Source organism: Pogoniulus pusillus, chromosome 36 (assembly GCF_015220805.1).
Source record: "Pogoniulus pusillus isolate bPogPus1 chromosome 36, bPogPus1.pri, whole genome shotgun sequence".
In the NCBI taxonomy this organism is placed as follows: domain Eukaryota; kingdom Metazoa; phylum Chordata; class Aves; order Piciformes; family Lybiidae; genus Pogoniulus; species Pogoniulus pusillus.
Window position 1 is genome coordinate 9,449,900 of NC_087299.1, and position 16,053 is coordinate 9,465,952.

At 47.3% G+C, this 16,053-nt stretch overlaps 1 protein-coding gene across 3 annotated transcripts in view; it reads right to left on the minus strand.

Moving 5' to 3' along the window:
• Positions 1–16,053, minus strand: part of CASZ1 (castor zinc finger 1) — a 65,761-nt gene that overhangs the window by 12,751 nt on the left and 36,957 nt on the right. For 2 of the 3 annotated variants that reach the window (XM_064172335.1, XM_064172333.1), the window contains 8 exons: positions 15,684–15,848; positions 12,837–13,009; positions 11,236–12,104; positions 9,204–9,348; positions 8,031–8,094; positions 5,372–5,532; positions 1,921–2,043; positions 248–583 (listed from right to left, as the gene is read on the minus strand). In XM_064172335.1, the coding sequence (XP_064028405.1) occupies positions 248–583; positions 1,921–2,043; positions 5,372–5,532; positions 8,031–8,094; positions 9,204–9,348; positions 11,236–12,104; positions 12,837–13,009; positions 15,684–15,848 (2,036 nt within the window). The remainder of the gene's footprint in view (positions 1–247; positions 584–1,920; positions 2,044–5,371; positions 5,533–8,030; positions 8,095–9,203; positions 9,349–11,235; positions 12,105–12,836; positions 13,010–15,683; positions 15,849–16,053) is intronic. The other variant, XM_064172334.1, reaches the window with a different exon arrangement.

The following is a 16,053-nucleotide window of genomic DNA, read 5'->3' on the forward strand; positions in this document are numbered from 1 at the left end:
ATTCCATGGATTTCTGACTGCAGAGAGTCAGATGGGAGGAACTGAACATTAACATCTTGGATCCCAAGCACTGCACCCAGTGATAACCTCCTGAGATAGGTGAAGCAGAATTAATGCAGATCTTCGAGAGCAGACAAACTACTGTCAACACACAACCCAGAAACTGATACTCCACCAGCCAGAGCAACTAAGCTGCAACGCCTAACCTGGAAAGAACAGAAGGAAGGAAGCAGCATCTCCAACTTACTTCTCCTGGAACTGGAGAAATCCGGGTTTGACCTGAGGCTTGGCATTCTCCAAGGAAGTCGTTGCCAGGGGTGAAGTTGCCAGGTTAGGCACTGATGCTGGGATCTGAGGCATCTGGGGTATAGTTGAAGCCAGCTGCTTCCAAGCTAGCAGTGTGGGGGCAGAGGGCACAGTAGCTGGACTTGGAGTGGGCACATCAAGGACAGGAGCACTTGCCATGGTGACAGAAGTAGCAGACGGTGACAAAGGGGCCAGGGAAGCCTTATTCTCAGTAGCAGTTGAGAAGGGAGACTCTGAGTTACTTTTCACAGTTCCACCCTCGGTTCGGAAGTGAAAACTGCAAAAAGAGTAATTCAGACATGAACTCTTGGCCTCTGCACATAACTTGAGCAAACATCATCAAGGAGGCAGGAGCCTGCAAACAAATTAACTACGTTTCAATTCTAAAAAGGGGTCTGCAAACTTTGGGGAAAGACTTAGGGGCCTCCTAGACTGTGAAGAGAAGGGAATTCATTAGGAGTGAAGACAAAGGTGCAAAACCATGCTGAAACCTGGGAAGCCAAAATCACTGCAGTCAGCAAGATCGATATCTTTATGAGGGCAGCTTCCCATGGCTGTCATGAGAAGTCAGTGATTTGTTGTAATGAACCACATGAGCTATCCAGTGGCAGAGACCAACTCTGCTAACAGAGCTTTCTGCCTTAAACTTTGCACCATCTCCTTCCCTTTAAATGTCTTCAGAATCAGTCTCGTGGCCAGCTGCTGAAGGCCTCATTCCTTCTACACGCAGGCAAATCTTCCGTTGCCTTTCAAAGGAACTTGGTATGGGTTTGAACTGTAGCTAATGTTGTGGAGAAATTGTCAAGAGGAGAGATTTCCAATGTCCCACCCTTCCTTTGCTAGTCCCCTCACTGGTGCAGTGGGAGAGTATCTTAAATTCATTGTCCAAGCAATAGTCCTCTGGAGTTCTGACATGCACAGAACAGATTAGGTAATCTGCAGTCTTGGCCACCAAACCCTGGGCTGTCTGCAGCTTTCCAAACCCATGTGAATGACAAAGGGTTCACAATATAAGAATGTGCCAGAGAGGCTGCTGCTGGGCTGGACAGTTTGACTGCTTCATTTCAAGATCCTTATCCACGTGATGTGAACCTGTTAAACCAAACCTTATAAACTAATGGCCAGGGAAAACTTGTTAACAGAGATTTGTCATGACAAGGCAACAATAAAATGCTTTCTGCACTGCAGAGATGAGGAGCTGTCTGCTCCACGAAGAGCCTGTATCCAGGGACAGTGCTTGGGTTTACAGGACCCTCTCCCTCTCATATTTTCTTATTTCTCTGTATAGTGCATTTGTGTGCTGTGAGAAATACAGGTCTCCTTGAACACACTGTCACCTAGGCTATGGAAAAAACACAAATGTCCAGCTCTCAGTCTTGCCAACACTTCTTCACGAGCCGAACGCATTTCTTGTGGAGTGAAATTAGAGAGGACAGAGTGTTCTGCAAAGATTCAGCTGAGCACATTTCCCCAGGAGGCAGTGGATGCCCAAACTGCTGCCCTTGGGACTGCCCACATTCCTGCTCTCCAGCAGTTACTCAGTAAGGTCTCTATCTGTCTGCAGTGTGCCTGTTGGGGAGTTTTGTCAAGGTTTCCCAAGGCTCTCCCACTTACTTGGCATGTTTGATAGCTCCATCCAGGGTGCTGAAAAGGGCTCCACATTCCTCCACCACGCAGTGGAAATGCACCTTGTGGAGGAAGTCACACTGCGCGTCGCAGAAATCCTTGGTGCCAAACCTGGCCAAAGCAGACAAGAAGGCATCTTACAGAAGGCCCCAGGAGAAAAGTGGTGTAGAACAACCATAATTTATTTTGGGTTTCAACCCTACTCTAACATCACTGTCCCTGCTGCACAAGCTCTGCATGGCAGCAGTGCTGGCTTTGTTGTTTGATTAGCGCCTGTCATATAGAGCTAAACAAGGACCTCATTGCTCTCCAAGAGAGACCAAAAAAGTTTCTTGGGAGACCAGGAAAATCCCAATCACTTTTCGTGGGAGCAAAATATGGAATCACTCTAAAACAAAAGCTGAAAATCCTTAGTGTTCTTGTACAAAACCCATGGATCTGAGGCATGCTCCAAGGTTAGTAAGTAAAAGGCAACCCAGAGCAAGAGGACTCTGCTGAAACACTGCAGGTCTTTTTTCTTTTTCATTTTCCTGGGAGCAGCAAAAAGGAAGAAAGATCAGAAGTTAAAGAGAATCTAGAGCCAGAATCCACCCACCCCTGTCTTGACACAAGAGGGTATCACATTGATGGGAGAGATGAAGCACTGCCTAGGTGCCATCATAGCCTGGTGTGCTGAAATAGCGAAGAGCACAATCCCTGCAGCACAGAAGGAACAATGCTGCAACGCAAAACCCCGAGCAAAAGCCATCCTCTAAGACATGCTTCCTGTCATCTTGGAGAAAATGGTCAGCAGGGCAAAACCAAGCAAATGTGGTTCCCCTGCTCACCCACTGCAGTTAATCAGCCTAGCATAAACATAGGTGATTTCAGGAAACCCCAGAATCGGAGGGAATCTGGAAATCAAGTGAAAAATGCTGGCAGGAAGGATCTGAAACTTAACAGGGGAATCTTGCATAATTAAGATACAACAAACTACAACTGCTCTGATGAGCAGGAAAGCAAGAAACAAACAGCAGCCTGTGCACTCCCAGGAGGGACCTCATAACAATCTGAGGGCAAAGAGAAAGAAAAAAACCTGTGCAGGAGAAGGAAGGTCAGTGGCTACAGAATGTATGCTGTCAGTTAAGGGGAGAAGATGAGGGAAAGCAAAGGTGTGGTAGGAGATAAGGAACTGAGGTGCTGCAAGCTAGAGGTGGCTTTGTCAGGGACAAGAGGTGCCATAAAAATGGGAGCTGAGGAGTCAAAAATGGCTGCCTTATAAAATCTGCTTTGGACAGGAAAACTAAAGACAAAGCAGACAATTAGGGATAAAATTAAGACCTTCTAGAAGAGCAGATAAAGGGACTGATAGGAGAATGTAAATATGCACAAATCAGCCAGACTGGATGATGTATGGCCTGAAGTGCAGTGGGAATTAGCTTAGCTCACCAACTGATGACATGACTACTTGCTATTTTGTTAAGCCACAGAAAGAGAGAGGTACTAGGAAATGGGCTGGGGGAAAAATAAAATTTAGGGATTGATTCTTTCAGGGAATAAAAAAAAAGAGAAGTGATCTTTGGCAATTATCATACCTCTAGACTTAACTTCTGCTTCCAGTAAAGTAATGGAACAAATATTAAGAGGGAGGAGAAAATCATTAAACATCTAGAGGATAAAGGAACCACAAGCAATAAACAGCATCAGGATTACAAAGAATAAATCTTGCCAGACAAATTTAATTGCCTTTTTTGATAGAATTACAAAATTAGTGGATGAAGGGATGCAATATATTTGGGTTTGAGTAAAGCATTTTGATACAGGCTCGTATATGCTTAGAATTAATTCCAGTTGGCCTGGGTGTCAATGCTACCTCATGGACTGAAAACTGGCTGAAGGTCTGTAAACAGAGACTAATGACAACCAGCAACATATTGAGCTGGGAGGAGGTATCTCGTGAACGCCGCAAGGATGACTTTGGCTAGGTCTGAGCTTATTTAACATCTTCATTAGTAATCTAGGAGAAGGAGTAAACAGCCTGTTAATGAAATTCACAGAAGATACTAAATGGGAGGAGTTGGCAACACCAGTGCAAGAGGAGAAAAATAACAGAGGCCATGCAAGACAAGAGAGAAGGTTCTGAATACAAGAGTTGTATTTGGAATGCTAGAGCTAATACAGCTGGGGGGCGTGGGGGGGATTTTTTACACAGAGCACCATTAAAAGCACTCCTGTGTAACACTGGATGGCAATGATGCACACACACTGTGCAGCAGGGATGCAAACAAGGCAGCACAATTGTGACCTGCACATACAGGGGCAGAAAGGTTGTCACTGCTGCTGTGCCCAATTCTGCACCCACCCTGGGAGCAGCAAGAACAGCAGCAACATGATCAGCAGGCTGAAGGGACTAATTCACAAAGTCAGATTAAAGGAAGTAAATAAGCTCAGTTAAATGGTATGCTGAAAGTCTGTGACTATCTGAAGGGGATGAGCTCCAATTGCAGAGAGGAATTATCTGCTGTGGTTCAAGGGGATATAACCAGGAGAACTGCAACAAAATTATGAAAAGGGAAATTCAAGCAGCACACCACAAAAAAAACCAAAACATGACAGTGAAACGTTATTAGGTGGTAGAAAATGCTGCCAGAGACAATAAAATAGCCACACTGCTTGGCATAATTACAACTAGGCTGCACAAAATGCAAATGGACTGCAGGGCAGGATCTCACAATGGCCAGGGGCAGATGGACCAGGAGACTTTGTAGTCTTCTCCATTAAAGTCTGTGATTTACAAAGTGTCCACAGGCATTTGCAGGCAACCATCTGTGTCAGAGCACAAACCCCTGTGTGTCTGCCTGGGTGTATCTGTGTATGCTCCAAGCATGTGTCTGCCTGGGCATGTATGTGCCTGTGCGTGGGTGAGTTTTGTATCTGTTCCGTTTTCCTTTTGAGCCTTCTTGTCTACAGCAAACCCAGCAGAAACCATCTCAGTTCCCATACCCCTTTTATTCCTTGTTCCAGTGGCCTACTCCTGTGGTCAGAGGATATGCCACAGCAAGCACCTTAAGGCTCCTGTGATCCATGCATTAATCACTGAATATGGTCCAGCTGAAGTTCAGTGCTAAGAGCAAGGGAGTACCCCCTGGACCTGCAGACTGGAGTCACAGAGAGGAGCCCAAGATGAAATCTAAGCTAACAGTACCATGTGAAGAGCTGTGCTCATCACTGCTTCTCAAAATCCCTTTGCAAATTACTTCTGGGTGGACTGGTTATTTCTTACAGGACATAACAGCTGCTACAGCTAGTCAGGACTGAGGACTAAAGGCACTCCAGGAGGTGGCCAGCACATCACAGAATTAGGCCTTTACATTCAAGAGATGACTTCCTTTGCAGCTCAGTCACACTTAAATGCAGACATTTTCCCTTTCCTCTACTCCCAGTTCCACGCTCTCCTTACCGGCGCAGGTACATCTTCCATGGCTCAGAAAGCTTCTCCTGGACAAGCGCCTTCACTGCCTTGCCCAAGTACTGTGTTGGTTCTCCAGACCCAGCCTGGCTGCCATCTCCTTCTGTCTTAATGTTCAGCAGGTTGCCAAGGCTGGCACTGGTCTTGGACATCTGGAACAAGAACACAGACACTGCATCAAGCCCAGCACACAGCTGTGGACGCTGCCAAGCTGGGTACCCCCAGGACTATCCCGTGGAAACTATGTCTTCAAAGGGTAAGAGAAGACAAGAAGTCTGCATGGATTGCTCCCAACTGCATCAGTAGAACTTAGTAACAGCTCACTCCTCTGCATCCTCCACCCAGCTACCACAAAATACTTGGGTGTCCAGCTCATATTCATGGCCCTTGTGTAAAGTAGTGAAGCACCACATCTGTTTTATACTTGGAGCTACAGATGAAGAAGGACTGACCCTACCCAAGGATGGAAAAGGTGTGCAGGCTTACCCATCGATAGCCCCATACAGCTCCCACAGAATGATGGTCTCTCAGTGCAGACCTAGTGGTGGAACAGTTGTGCTCCAGTTCATTTGGAATATCCCAGCCACAAAGATGTCTCCTTCTTTAAAGGGACTGTCAGGGATGTTGGGGGTGGGAGTGGGGCCATCTCGCTCAACTAGGGAAAAACTTTGGCTCCACTTAACTTCCTGGAAGGTTCTTGCTAACTTCCATACAGAAATGGTGTATGTGCTAAATGGTCATATCCTGCACAAAGCAGGACTTGCACTCACAATCTGCACTGTGTGAAACACTTCAAACAGATTCTACAGAGAGGAGGTTTAGAGGTCCCTGTGTGTGACATGCAGGACAGAGAAAAGTTACTGAAGAGTGCTTAGAAATGCACGATTAGAGCCTTCCTTGCACTGCTGTGCTCTCCGTTACCTCCGTAACGACAGCACATTTCTCAGCACAAATAAACTGCAGGATTGGGCCCAATGCTTGCATTATAAACCCCACCCACTCCAGGATCTCAAAGCCCTTTATAAATATCAGTTAATTAAGCTTGACAGCCCCCTAAACAAACTGCAGCACGCTACAGGAACCCTGGCTATTTGAGGCTTTCTTAATGCCCCCTGAAGGTAAAGCCCCTGCTGCTATGTGGAGACTGCAACAGTTTATGGCTGGAGTCAGACATTCAGGGCTTTTTCCACTGGTGTTTGCTGGGCATTCCACTTCTGTAACGGGTTCTTTTTCCTAGGCAAATAATGAAGGGGTCCTCCAGGAACAGAAATTGTGTGCAGCAAGAGAAAGAAGGAAGCAGGACATGTTCCTGAGCATGCTGAGCTTGATTCTGTGCTCCTCAGTCTTTACAGGCTTCTTCAAAGCAGCCTTTGCTGGTTTATGTCATCAGCTAATCCATTCCTTCATTAAATGAACAAACCTGAAGAACTATTTTGTACCTGTGCTACACTTATTCTGTATCACACAAGGAATCTTATGCAGGGCTGGATACAAACAACTGTTTATTTCTAACCTTATGTTTAAATTTCATTCTGAAGATTTTCAAGAGTAGTATCTATTGAATTTTGCTGAGCTGGGGCCTTCACCATGACTCAGGACCCCAGACAGCAGACTCACTAACCAGAATTTCTGAGTATTTGGAATCACTTAAGGGACAACATACAGGAACAAATAAATTCCTTCTTGAATTTGAAAAGCAAACATCAAAAATGCAGTGTAACAGAGAGCCAGTGGAGGAGACAAGTGAGATTAGGATGAATGCAGAAATTAAACAGCACAGAGAGAAAAAAGGGAGTCATGAAACAAGACAGAAAGGAGATTGCTTTGCCCTCTCTTGAGGGTTGTATGGCTCTAGTGCATGTAACGCCCAAAGCCAAGGGGATGGCAACAGTTATGCCTGAAAACCTTATCAGACAGCAGAACAGTGAAGTGTGGCTCAAAGGCTGCCCTGATCTCTACTGCAGCTGTACACAACAGCAAAATTAATCTTGGTACAGTAAAATTTATCATGTGAAAGGCAAATATATATTTGAGATGATGTATAATTTAAGGAAAAAAGGAAGGAAAAAGAAACTGTGCATTATCTAAAATAAATATTCTAGAACATGGTAAAGGAGGCTCTGTTGGACACCATTACACACACCAGAGAGACAGAAATTGATGATTTGAGCTCAAAACTTCTATTTTTTTTCTTCTCTTTCATAAAAACAAATATTCTATTTCATAAACACAAATTATTCTCCCTCCCTTCCCCCAGTGAAAGAAACCAGTTTTAAGTAAATAAACAAAATGTGCAACTGTGAAAAGAGAGCAAGAGAGAAGTTGCCAGGTTCTGGTAATAAAAGTGGAAGGAAAAAAAAGAAAGGAAAAAAAAATGTTTTGGAGCCCTCCTCTGTCTGGGAAGGATGGGGAAAAAAAAGGTGTCAGAGGCTGCAATATATTTCTTCAGCCAGTTCATTAAATTAATTCGTAAGCAGTGGCTCTGAAATTATCCCTGATGAAAAATGGTCTCAAAATTTAAATGGTACAAACTCATCTTATTAGAGGCAAAACATTAAAAAACAAACACATCTCTGCCCCCCCCCTCGCCATCCCAGCTTTAATTTCTCTTGGTGGGGGGAATGAAAGGCGTTTGATGGATGGCTCTTACCTTATTCATAAGCGAGGATAAAAGAGATGAATTTGCTGAGACTGTGTGGCCATTTGATTCATTACTGGAACACACAAACCAACAGGGTTTAGTTAAGATGTGCACAGGGACCGTGAGCACCGAGATTAATCCTTCTCCCTTCAAGCTGCCTCACTCCTCACCTGCTGCATCTGGAGGAGGAGAATGATGCCCACCCTCCCCTGGGCAGGCCAAACTCGTTTGCTTGTGATAGCCAAGATGAAAAGAAAGAGGGGCCCAAGCCTGCAGATTTTGGTTCCCTCAGCTACTGAACAGCCCACACTACCACACCTGTTTATTAGCTGACTCACAGCCCACCCCATGCTCTACTCCTCCATCCCTTAGAACTTTCAGAGGTAAGCCATGAGCCCAGGGGATGCTGACAGAAGACTTACTGCCAGGGCAGAGGCCACCTGGGCAGCAGAGAAGCAGCAGCAACGATCCCCATGGCCACAGCTAAGCCAGCTGAAAGGCAACTTTTGCATTTCATATGCTTCAGCAGCTGTAGCTGACTACCAGAGCTGGGGTCCCAAACTGAGGCTTGTTTAAATGAAGTATGGAAAGAAATGCATACAAAGGTCAAACTGGAGCAGGCTCGTTTATCCCCAGCATCAGTTCCTCTGCAGTTTTGCCACACAGGACAATCCCCCAACACTCCTGATCTCAGTAGAGATGCTAGAGAAGTAGGACATGCTTTGAAGTAGGTGCAAAGATTCATCACTGTAACTGTAGGTGAGCACATGCCAGACCCAGACCAGAGTGCACCTGACACCCAGTTGTTTTGTGTGTCCATTTCCTCTGGAAAGTTCCTGTTTAGACTCTGACACCAGTGCAAATGCTCCTGCTGTGTCTCAGGTGCCTTCGAACAGCTCTCGATGCCAACAGCAGGGATAAGTGAAAGAACAAGCTTTGCCAGTGGCCCGTTTTTCAGCAGGCGAGCACAAGAGTTGAGGCTCTTGCCAAAGAATCAGTAGATGCTTGTGAGCCCAAAAAACATCTGGAGAACATACACTTGTGGAGTGTCTGGGGGTGCTCAACTCAGCCTGTACCAGACTGCCTTTCATCAACACATTGCATCCTTTCATGTTACTGGAACAAACTTCTCAGACCTGATGCTAGAAGAGCTACATGTGGCTGCCTAGGAACTTTTCTCACCCGTGTTCCTTGACACTCAGGTCCAAGCTGTGCTCCTGCAAGGAGTCCTGGCTGGTGGTGGATGATGCTCCCATGGCCTCCCCAGGCTCCTGCTTCACCTGAACTGGATTGAACCGTCCGGGAGCTGCTGGTTGTCCGCTCCCTGCTAGAGAAAGACACCCAAATGAAATGCAAGGCCTAGGTCTAAGCCAAGGTTACAGCGGCAAATAAGTGAGCGAAGGCAGCAGCAGCAGGGCAGAGAGGGAAAAGCACAGAAACAGCATGGGGGGAGGGCAGTGCTGGGATTGCTGGTCAGCGTTTATTGCCAGGCTGACATGATGGGTTCTGACGTCCACTCCAGCGTGGAAATTCTTCAAGTGATAATTATTGCAAAATTATGTCAAAGTTGTCCAGGCTGTGGGCCCTTTAAAGGAGAAGGGCGGAAGGAGCGTGGGGGAGACCTGATTCTCTGCACAAACTGTCATAACTAATTTGTGGGGCTGCCTCTTAAGCGTTTATTAAAGACTCTGTTAATGCTGAGGCAATGTGGCAGCTTTCGACTGCTAGTCAAGCCCCCTTGCTCGTCCCCCATCCCAGCGTTGCCGTAGCGACAGCGATGGCCCCGTCACTGCGCCTGCCCAGCAGGAGCATCTGCCCTGCCGGGGCTATCGAAGGTGACAGCCAATGGGATCGGTTCGAACTGCGACCTCTTGCCATCACCTTGTCCCCGCAGAAAGGGGGAAGAAGAATTCTGGTTTTGAGAGAGGAGGTTTAGTGCTGAGCCCATGAAAGAAAAATTGAAATTAATGGGAAAGAACAAAAGGAAAAGGGGAGGAAAGAAGAAGAAATTAAAGCCGGGGTGGGGGGGAGGGGGGAAGGAAATTGGGATGAAGAGCAAAGAAAAAGAGAGGGAAAAAAAGTTGCTGACAGGAACACGTCTGCAGAGCTTTTTTCCACAATCCCCCAGTGACTGAAATATTAATTTGCCCTCGGGCAGTACAGCTGAGGGCGAGCTGCTGCTCAGACAGCAAGTGGCATTTTATTAAAAAATAAAGGAAAATAGTTCCCTCAGTGACCTTTCTCTGCTTTAGGAAACAATTGTTCAAATAATCATTTTTGAAGTATGGGAAAGTTCTCCTCCCTCTTTAATCAGATCACTTCGTCCTGCTCCCTCAGTTGCTCTTGGATAGAAGGGAAGAGCAGCCTGCCTGCTCTGGTCCTCCCATGCCCTGAGAAGGGAGGCTGTGGGGCAGCCCAGTATCACAGGGTGTTGCCAGGCAGAGCCTCCTGCCTCCACAACCCCACATTGCCCATCATGAGCTGATCATATTCAGGAGATTGTGGAGGTGCCCTGTGCTCTTAAAGGACCTCCATGACCCTGTTGGCAGGGATGGTGACAGGCAATGACCTGCCCCAGGTCTAGGTGGCAGCAGAGGAAGAGTTTCATCTTTTACCCTTTTCTTGCTGCCACTGTCCCTCACAGCTCAGGGTGCTGCAAGGACACAAAAGCACATTTTGCAAGAACTGACCAGGAGAAGGGTACAGATTGTGGTCTGTACCAGCATCATCTCCAAACTCACACTGAGACAACTGAGCTGGAGAACAGATCAGGAAAACAAGTGGTAGTGAGGTACAGGACTGACACCAGTAGGCCCAGCTAGAACTTGATACAGTCTGCAGGAGTGGCCTGCAAGTGCTGGCCAAGCTTTGGCTTTACTTCCATTTTTAACGCAGTGCCTCTCTTTTCAGCCAGCATCACATGGCAACACTCTGCCTTCAGATCTGCAAGAGCCTGCTCCACCTGTGGGCAAAGCTGCATCTCCTGCCGCTGTTCTGGCCATGTGGTTATAGCCAGGCTCTGCAGGAACTGTGCCAGGACAGCCCTCTTCAAGAGTTAACTGAACACAACCAAATCTGTTCTCCCATTTATGTTCCTTTACTATCTCTTCCCCACTCCCAGTGGACAACTGAGTGGCTTCTCATTCACTCCTCTCCAAGTCATCAGGCACTGCCCGTCCTCCTAACACCAGAGCAACTAAGGAGGGTAACTCACCTGCTTCAAGTGCCACAGAGGGCTTGAGTGCAGCTGCTGCCAGCCTGGCCATCATAGGAGAGATTAATCCTTTGCTAGCAGAGATTCTTTCCATGATAGATGCTGCTGGAGCTGGAGAAGAAGTAGCTGCTGGCTCGCCAGATCCTGAAATGGCCTGGGATGCAGAATCCGTAGGAGCAGATGATGTTGGATTGGTGCCAGAAGAACCAGCACTCATCAGATTAGCTGAGCTGGCAGGAAGTGGTGTAGAGACCCTACTGGGGATGATGGGGAAGAAGGATCCAGCTGTTCCAGGAAGTGTTGAGTTGGAGAGTGCCAGGGCCAAGGGAATATTGCTGGGAAGAGCCTGGGAGAGCAGGCCAGAGATCTTGGTGGCTGGTGTCATGCTGTTGGCAGACTTGCTGGCCTGCGAGGAAGCAAGCTCAGCAGCAGAGGAGGGTGCAGCTGGGACTATGAGAGAAACGGAAGACTGCTGACTGGTGGGGGAGGCACTCAGGCTGGAGTTCTTCGAGCTCATAGCAGAGAAGTCAATGAGGTCATCATTGCTGGACTCCTCTTGCTCATTATCCTTGGACCCGAGAAGAGAGGCAGGCAGGCCCAGCACCGCTGAGCTCCGGATGTGCCGGCGCTCATGCTTGCGTTTATGGGAGGTCATCTGGCTGGTGGAGGTGAAGGTGAAACCACAGCCTGCCCTTATGCAGTGGAAGTGGTTGGTGGCCTTGCTGTACACACAGCCCTCATACTTGCATTCCTCATACTTGTAGAATTTCTTGAAGCCATCCTTGGCATAGGCATCATCTTTGATGTGGTAGCTCTTGTGCTTCTCAATGTCACACTTGTTCTTGAAGGTGAATGCACACCCAGGTCGCCTGCAAGGGCATTGAGGAGGAGAAGGAGGTTGGCTGTGTGGGCTAGGAGCACACCCCAACTGCTGTCACCTGCCTCCCTCTGGGATAAGGACTGGGACAGTGGCTCCGGCTGCAAAGGGGCTAAGGAGCTTTGTGCAGGTTAACCTGTGACGCCAAAGCAAGCAAAAATGCTGCCATGGGAGGGAGCTGGGAGGCTCACTCCACTCTGAGGAACAGCCACAACGACATGGGGATGCAAGCACCCACCACTAGAAGTTCCAACCAAAGCAGCAGCTAAAGGAGACTAAGGTACAATTTGTCCTTCCCTGCTCTCACTGAGAACTTGAGAAATCACTAGAAGAGCATCTGGGTACAGAAAGCAGAGTCTGCCCCAAAAGGGATGAGCTGACTGACTGCTGGTCTGGAGACAACTCTAGCGTGGAGGCACCGTTAGTAGCACATTATTGGCCTGCTTCAGTTGAACTCTGAGGAGCAGCACACTGATCCCTTTCCCAGATGACTCTAGGATATATTTTCTAGTGGGTAAGCTTTCCTCAGACCATCACAGATCACACTCCTGCCCTAAGAGTGGGCAAGATCCTGGAAACCACATCTGCCCTGGAGCACAGATTCCCTCAAGAGCAGAAAGGTCACAGCAAGGAAAAACAAGTCCCTCTAGAACTCATGATTTAGTAGAAGGCAGCAGAGCACACAGCTCCAAGGCAAGATTCCTTCCCTCCCCTGCTGTCTCACCTGCAGTGAAAGTGAGTGGTTTTCTGCCCATAGAACTGGCATTCCACAGTGCCACAGTCCTCCGTGGCACGGAACCGCTGGAACCCGTCATTGATGAGCTGTGTGTTCTTCTTGTGAAAGTTCTCATGGGTCATCACATCAGAGGTGCTTGTATAGACCTTGTTACAACCCACCTAGCCCAGGCCAAAACAGAGAGTCATCAGCACAGCATTTCAACAGCCTCCCATTACTACCAGACATAATAAGCACGTGAGCAGCACATGTACATTTAGTAGTTCCATTTGTGCACTTCTCCTAGGAGTATTAAGTCATCACTTCAATTCCCAATCCCAGGACTGATAGAGCAGTGGTGAATAAAACCCCAAACAAACATAGCAACAAAAACTCACCGGGCATGGAACAGTAAGAAAACAAAGGGGAAGAAGCAAGGAATAGAAGACCAGCTACAGATAGTCAGGTCTGCTGAGGGAGGCAGCAAGCAGGGCTCCTGCTCTTAAGGAGAGAAGACCACTGACAGAGGCCATTACTTTTTGTTATCTTGGAGCCACACGGAATGGAGCAGGACTTTCAGCTATCTGGGGAACACAGAATCGAGTGGGAATGAGTTATTTACCTCTCTAGTCCTAGGAGGTAAGGCAGAGTGGTGCAACATGAGGCAAATCTTTTGAGCTTGTAATATACAGGTTTCATTCTAGCAAAGCACAAACCCTGTGCTCAGCTGATATTAGCAAACCAGTGGCTTCCCCTACCCCTGTTCAGGATGACCAATGCAATAGTTCTGAACTCCTGCAGCAATCGGGAATGGCGTGAGGAGGAGGAGGAAGAGGAGGGAATGCTGCAAACCTGCCTTCCTCCTGGTAAAGCAGGCAACTTTGCCATATTGAGTAAAAAAACACTGGAATCTGAAAACGTCCTCAGCCCTGCTGGGGGAGGACTTCTTTTCCCTTTTCTTCTCTAGCACAGCGTGTGCCAATGCCTGCACCATCTCAGAAGTGAAGAGAACGAAAACACCACCTCTTAGCTCAGCCCAGGTTGATTCAAACAGGCAGTAACAAAACCCATGACAAGTACTCAGAAAAAAAAAAAGAAAAGGATCTCCAGCTATTTCCAATATAAAAGAGCCTCTCTCCCTCTGCACTGACACCTTGAAAAAAGACAGACCCTGCACGGCATTAAAGAAAAGAATTAAACAAAAACCTCCTTAGGAATAATTTGCAATGTGGCTCTTGGTGGTAAAGCCTAAAAAAAGTCAGTTTATATAAACAACTAACTGAATTTTATCCACACCAATTATGGACATACAGAAAAAAAAAAGGCCCTGAGATGGATGGCACAAATTGTGCCATTTAAGCAGTATTCCCTTTAATTGGGAGTTTATATTCAGGCACCTTTCCTGCAAGACACTGCTTACATGGGCATTGTTTTACTGGAAGACAGTGGGCACAGGATGGAATTATCCATATATAGTTGTGTAAAGGAGGGTCTCTGCTCAAACTCCAACGACTTAAAGCTGTGAAACAACCTCTCCTACTCTGAGAAAATAAATTAACCAATCCCCATCCTGGTCAATTAAAGAAAGTGAACTATTGATATTATGGAGACTAACAGAAAATGTCCTCAAGAGAGAGTCACATGAAGTTCCCCATTTATCAAACGCTGTAGGCACATGCTCAAACCAGCCCTTACTCAGGACAGTACTTGAGTGCATGCCTAACGTTTAAGTATGTGCTTAAGCCCCATTGACTTCAGAAAGCTTACCTGACTTCAAGCTAAACATATGCTGCAGTCTATCCCAGCAAAGCATTTAAGCATGTGATTAAGGCCTTGTGACTTTAACTGGGGTCTTAAACTGTTGGGATAAGGCAGGGAGCTGAGAACTCAGCTTGCAAAGCTGTCACCAAGGCTTGCCTGACTTTTTGGCGTGTAACTGCAGCACGTTCTTGTGGCAATGGTTCAGGCCACAGCTCTAATGAAACAAGTACACATCAAACCCTCTCATCTGAAGAATTATCAGGGTAAGACCCAAACAATCTGGCATGTCCATGTCTGAAACCAGTAAGGGTGTCACAGTTACATCTGTGTGACGTTGCAGTTGAAGCCTGGCTGGCTCTTGAAACAAAGCTTTCAGCCCACACCACAGACCAGTACTGGCGAAGAAGATGGAGAACCAGGGGTCTGAAGTCTCAGTATGAGACATTAAAGTTTAATTACTTAAGAAACTGGTAACGGAGGGAACTAACACAGTGTTAAAGGGCAGATGTGTCACAGAAAAGTCTGCTTTCAAGGGAGTGACAGATCAGGTTTGAGCAGAGGTAGCACAGCGGCACCTGCAAGAAGGTCCCTGAAACTCAGAGAACAGGACTTGTTTGAACAACAAGTAATTAGTTTCACCAACCCTGGATGTGTTTAAAAGTCGTTTGGATATGGTGCTTGGGGATACAGTTTAGGGTGAACCTTGCAGAGTAGGGTTACTGGTTGGACTTGGTGATTCTGAGGGACTTTGCCAACATGAATGCTTCTGTGATTCTGTGAAGTGAGTCCAAGACTGGACAAAACGTTGACACCTGCTTTGCCTGACTGCATGCACAGGGCTTCTACAACAGAGAAAGGTGCTTCCCTTTGTCCTTCCCTACACTTGGCAGGGCAGGTGCTGTAAAGACAGGGCACAGAGGTGCCTGAATTGGAAGTGAGCAAGAAAGGGCATGAATGTCTCCCCTCTGCCTCAGAACAGCCCCTTGCTCTCTAACAGACAGCAGTGGCTTGCCCGGGCACAAGAATGCCTTTGGTCCACCCCAAAAGGGACAGGGCTCAGCCAACAGCCCTTGGTTCGCCTGGTGTGTGCAGTACCTGCATGCAGTGGTAGTGTGTGCTCTTCCCGTTGAGGTGGCAGCCGTGGTAGTAGACGCTGCAGTCATCCAGGGGGCTGAAGCGCATGAAGCCGTGCTGCAGGGAATTGTCCCGCTTCTTGTGCATGTTGTAGTGCCGGATCACGTCCTGCTTGCTAGTGAACCTCTGCAGGGACAGACAGGCAGACAGTCAGACACCCCTGACGGCAGGGGGCAAGTAAACCTAGGGGCAAGGTGGGTTTCATTGTTGTTAACAGACTCGTGGCATCAGGGGTTTAAAGCTCAGCAGTAATGACCCCAAGAGAGCCAGGCTGAAGAGGAATCGTCTGTGTCTGTCTTCCTATTAAAGGGAAAGTACAGGGACTCGAAAT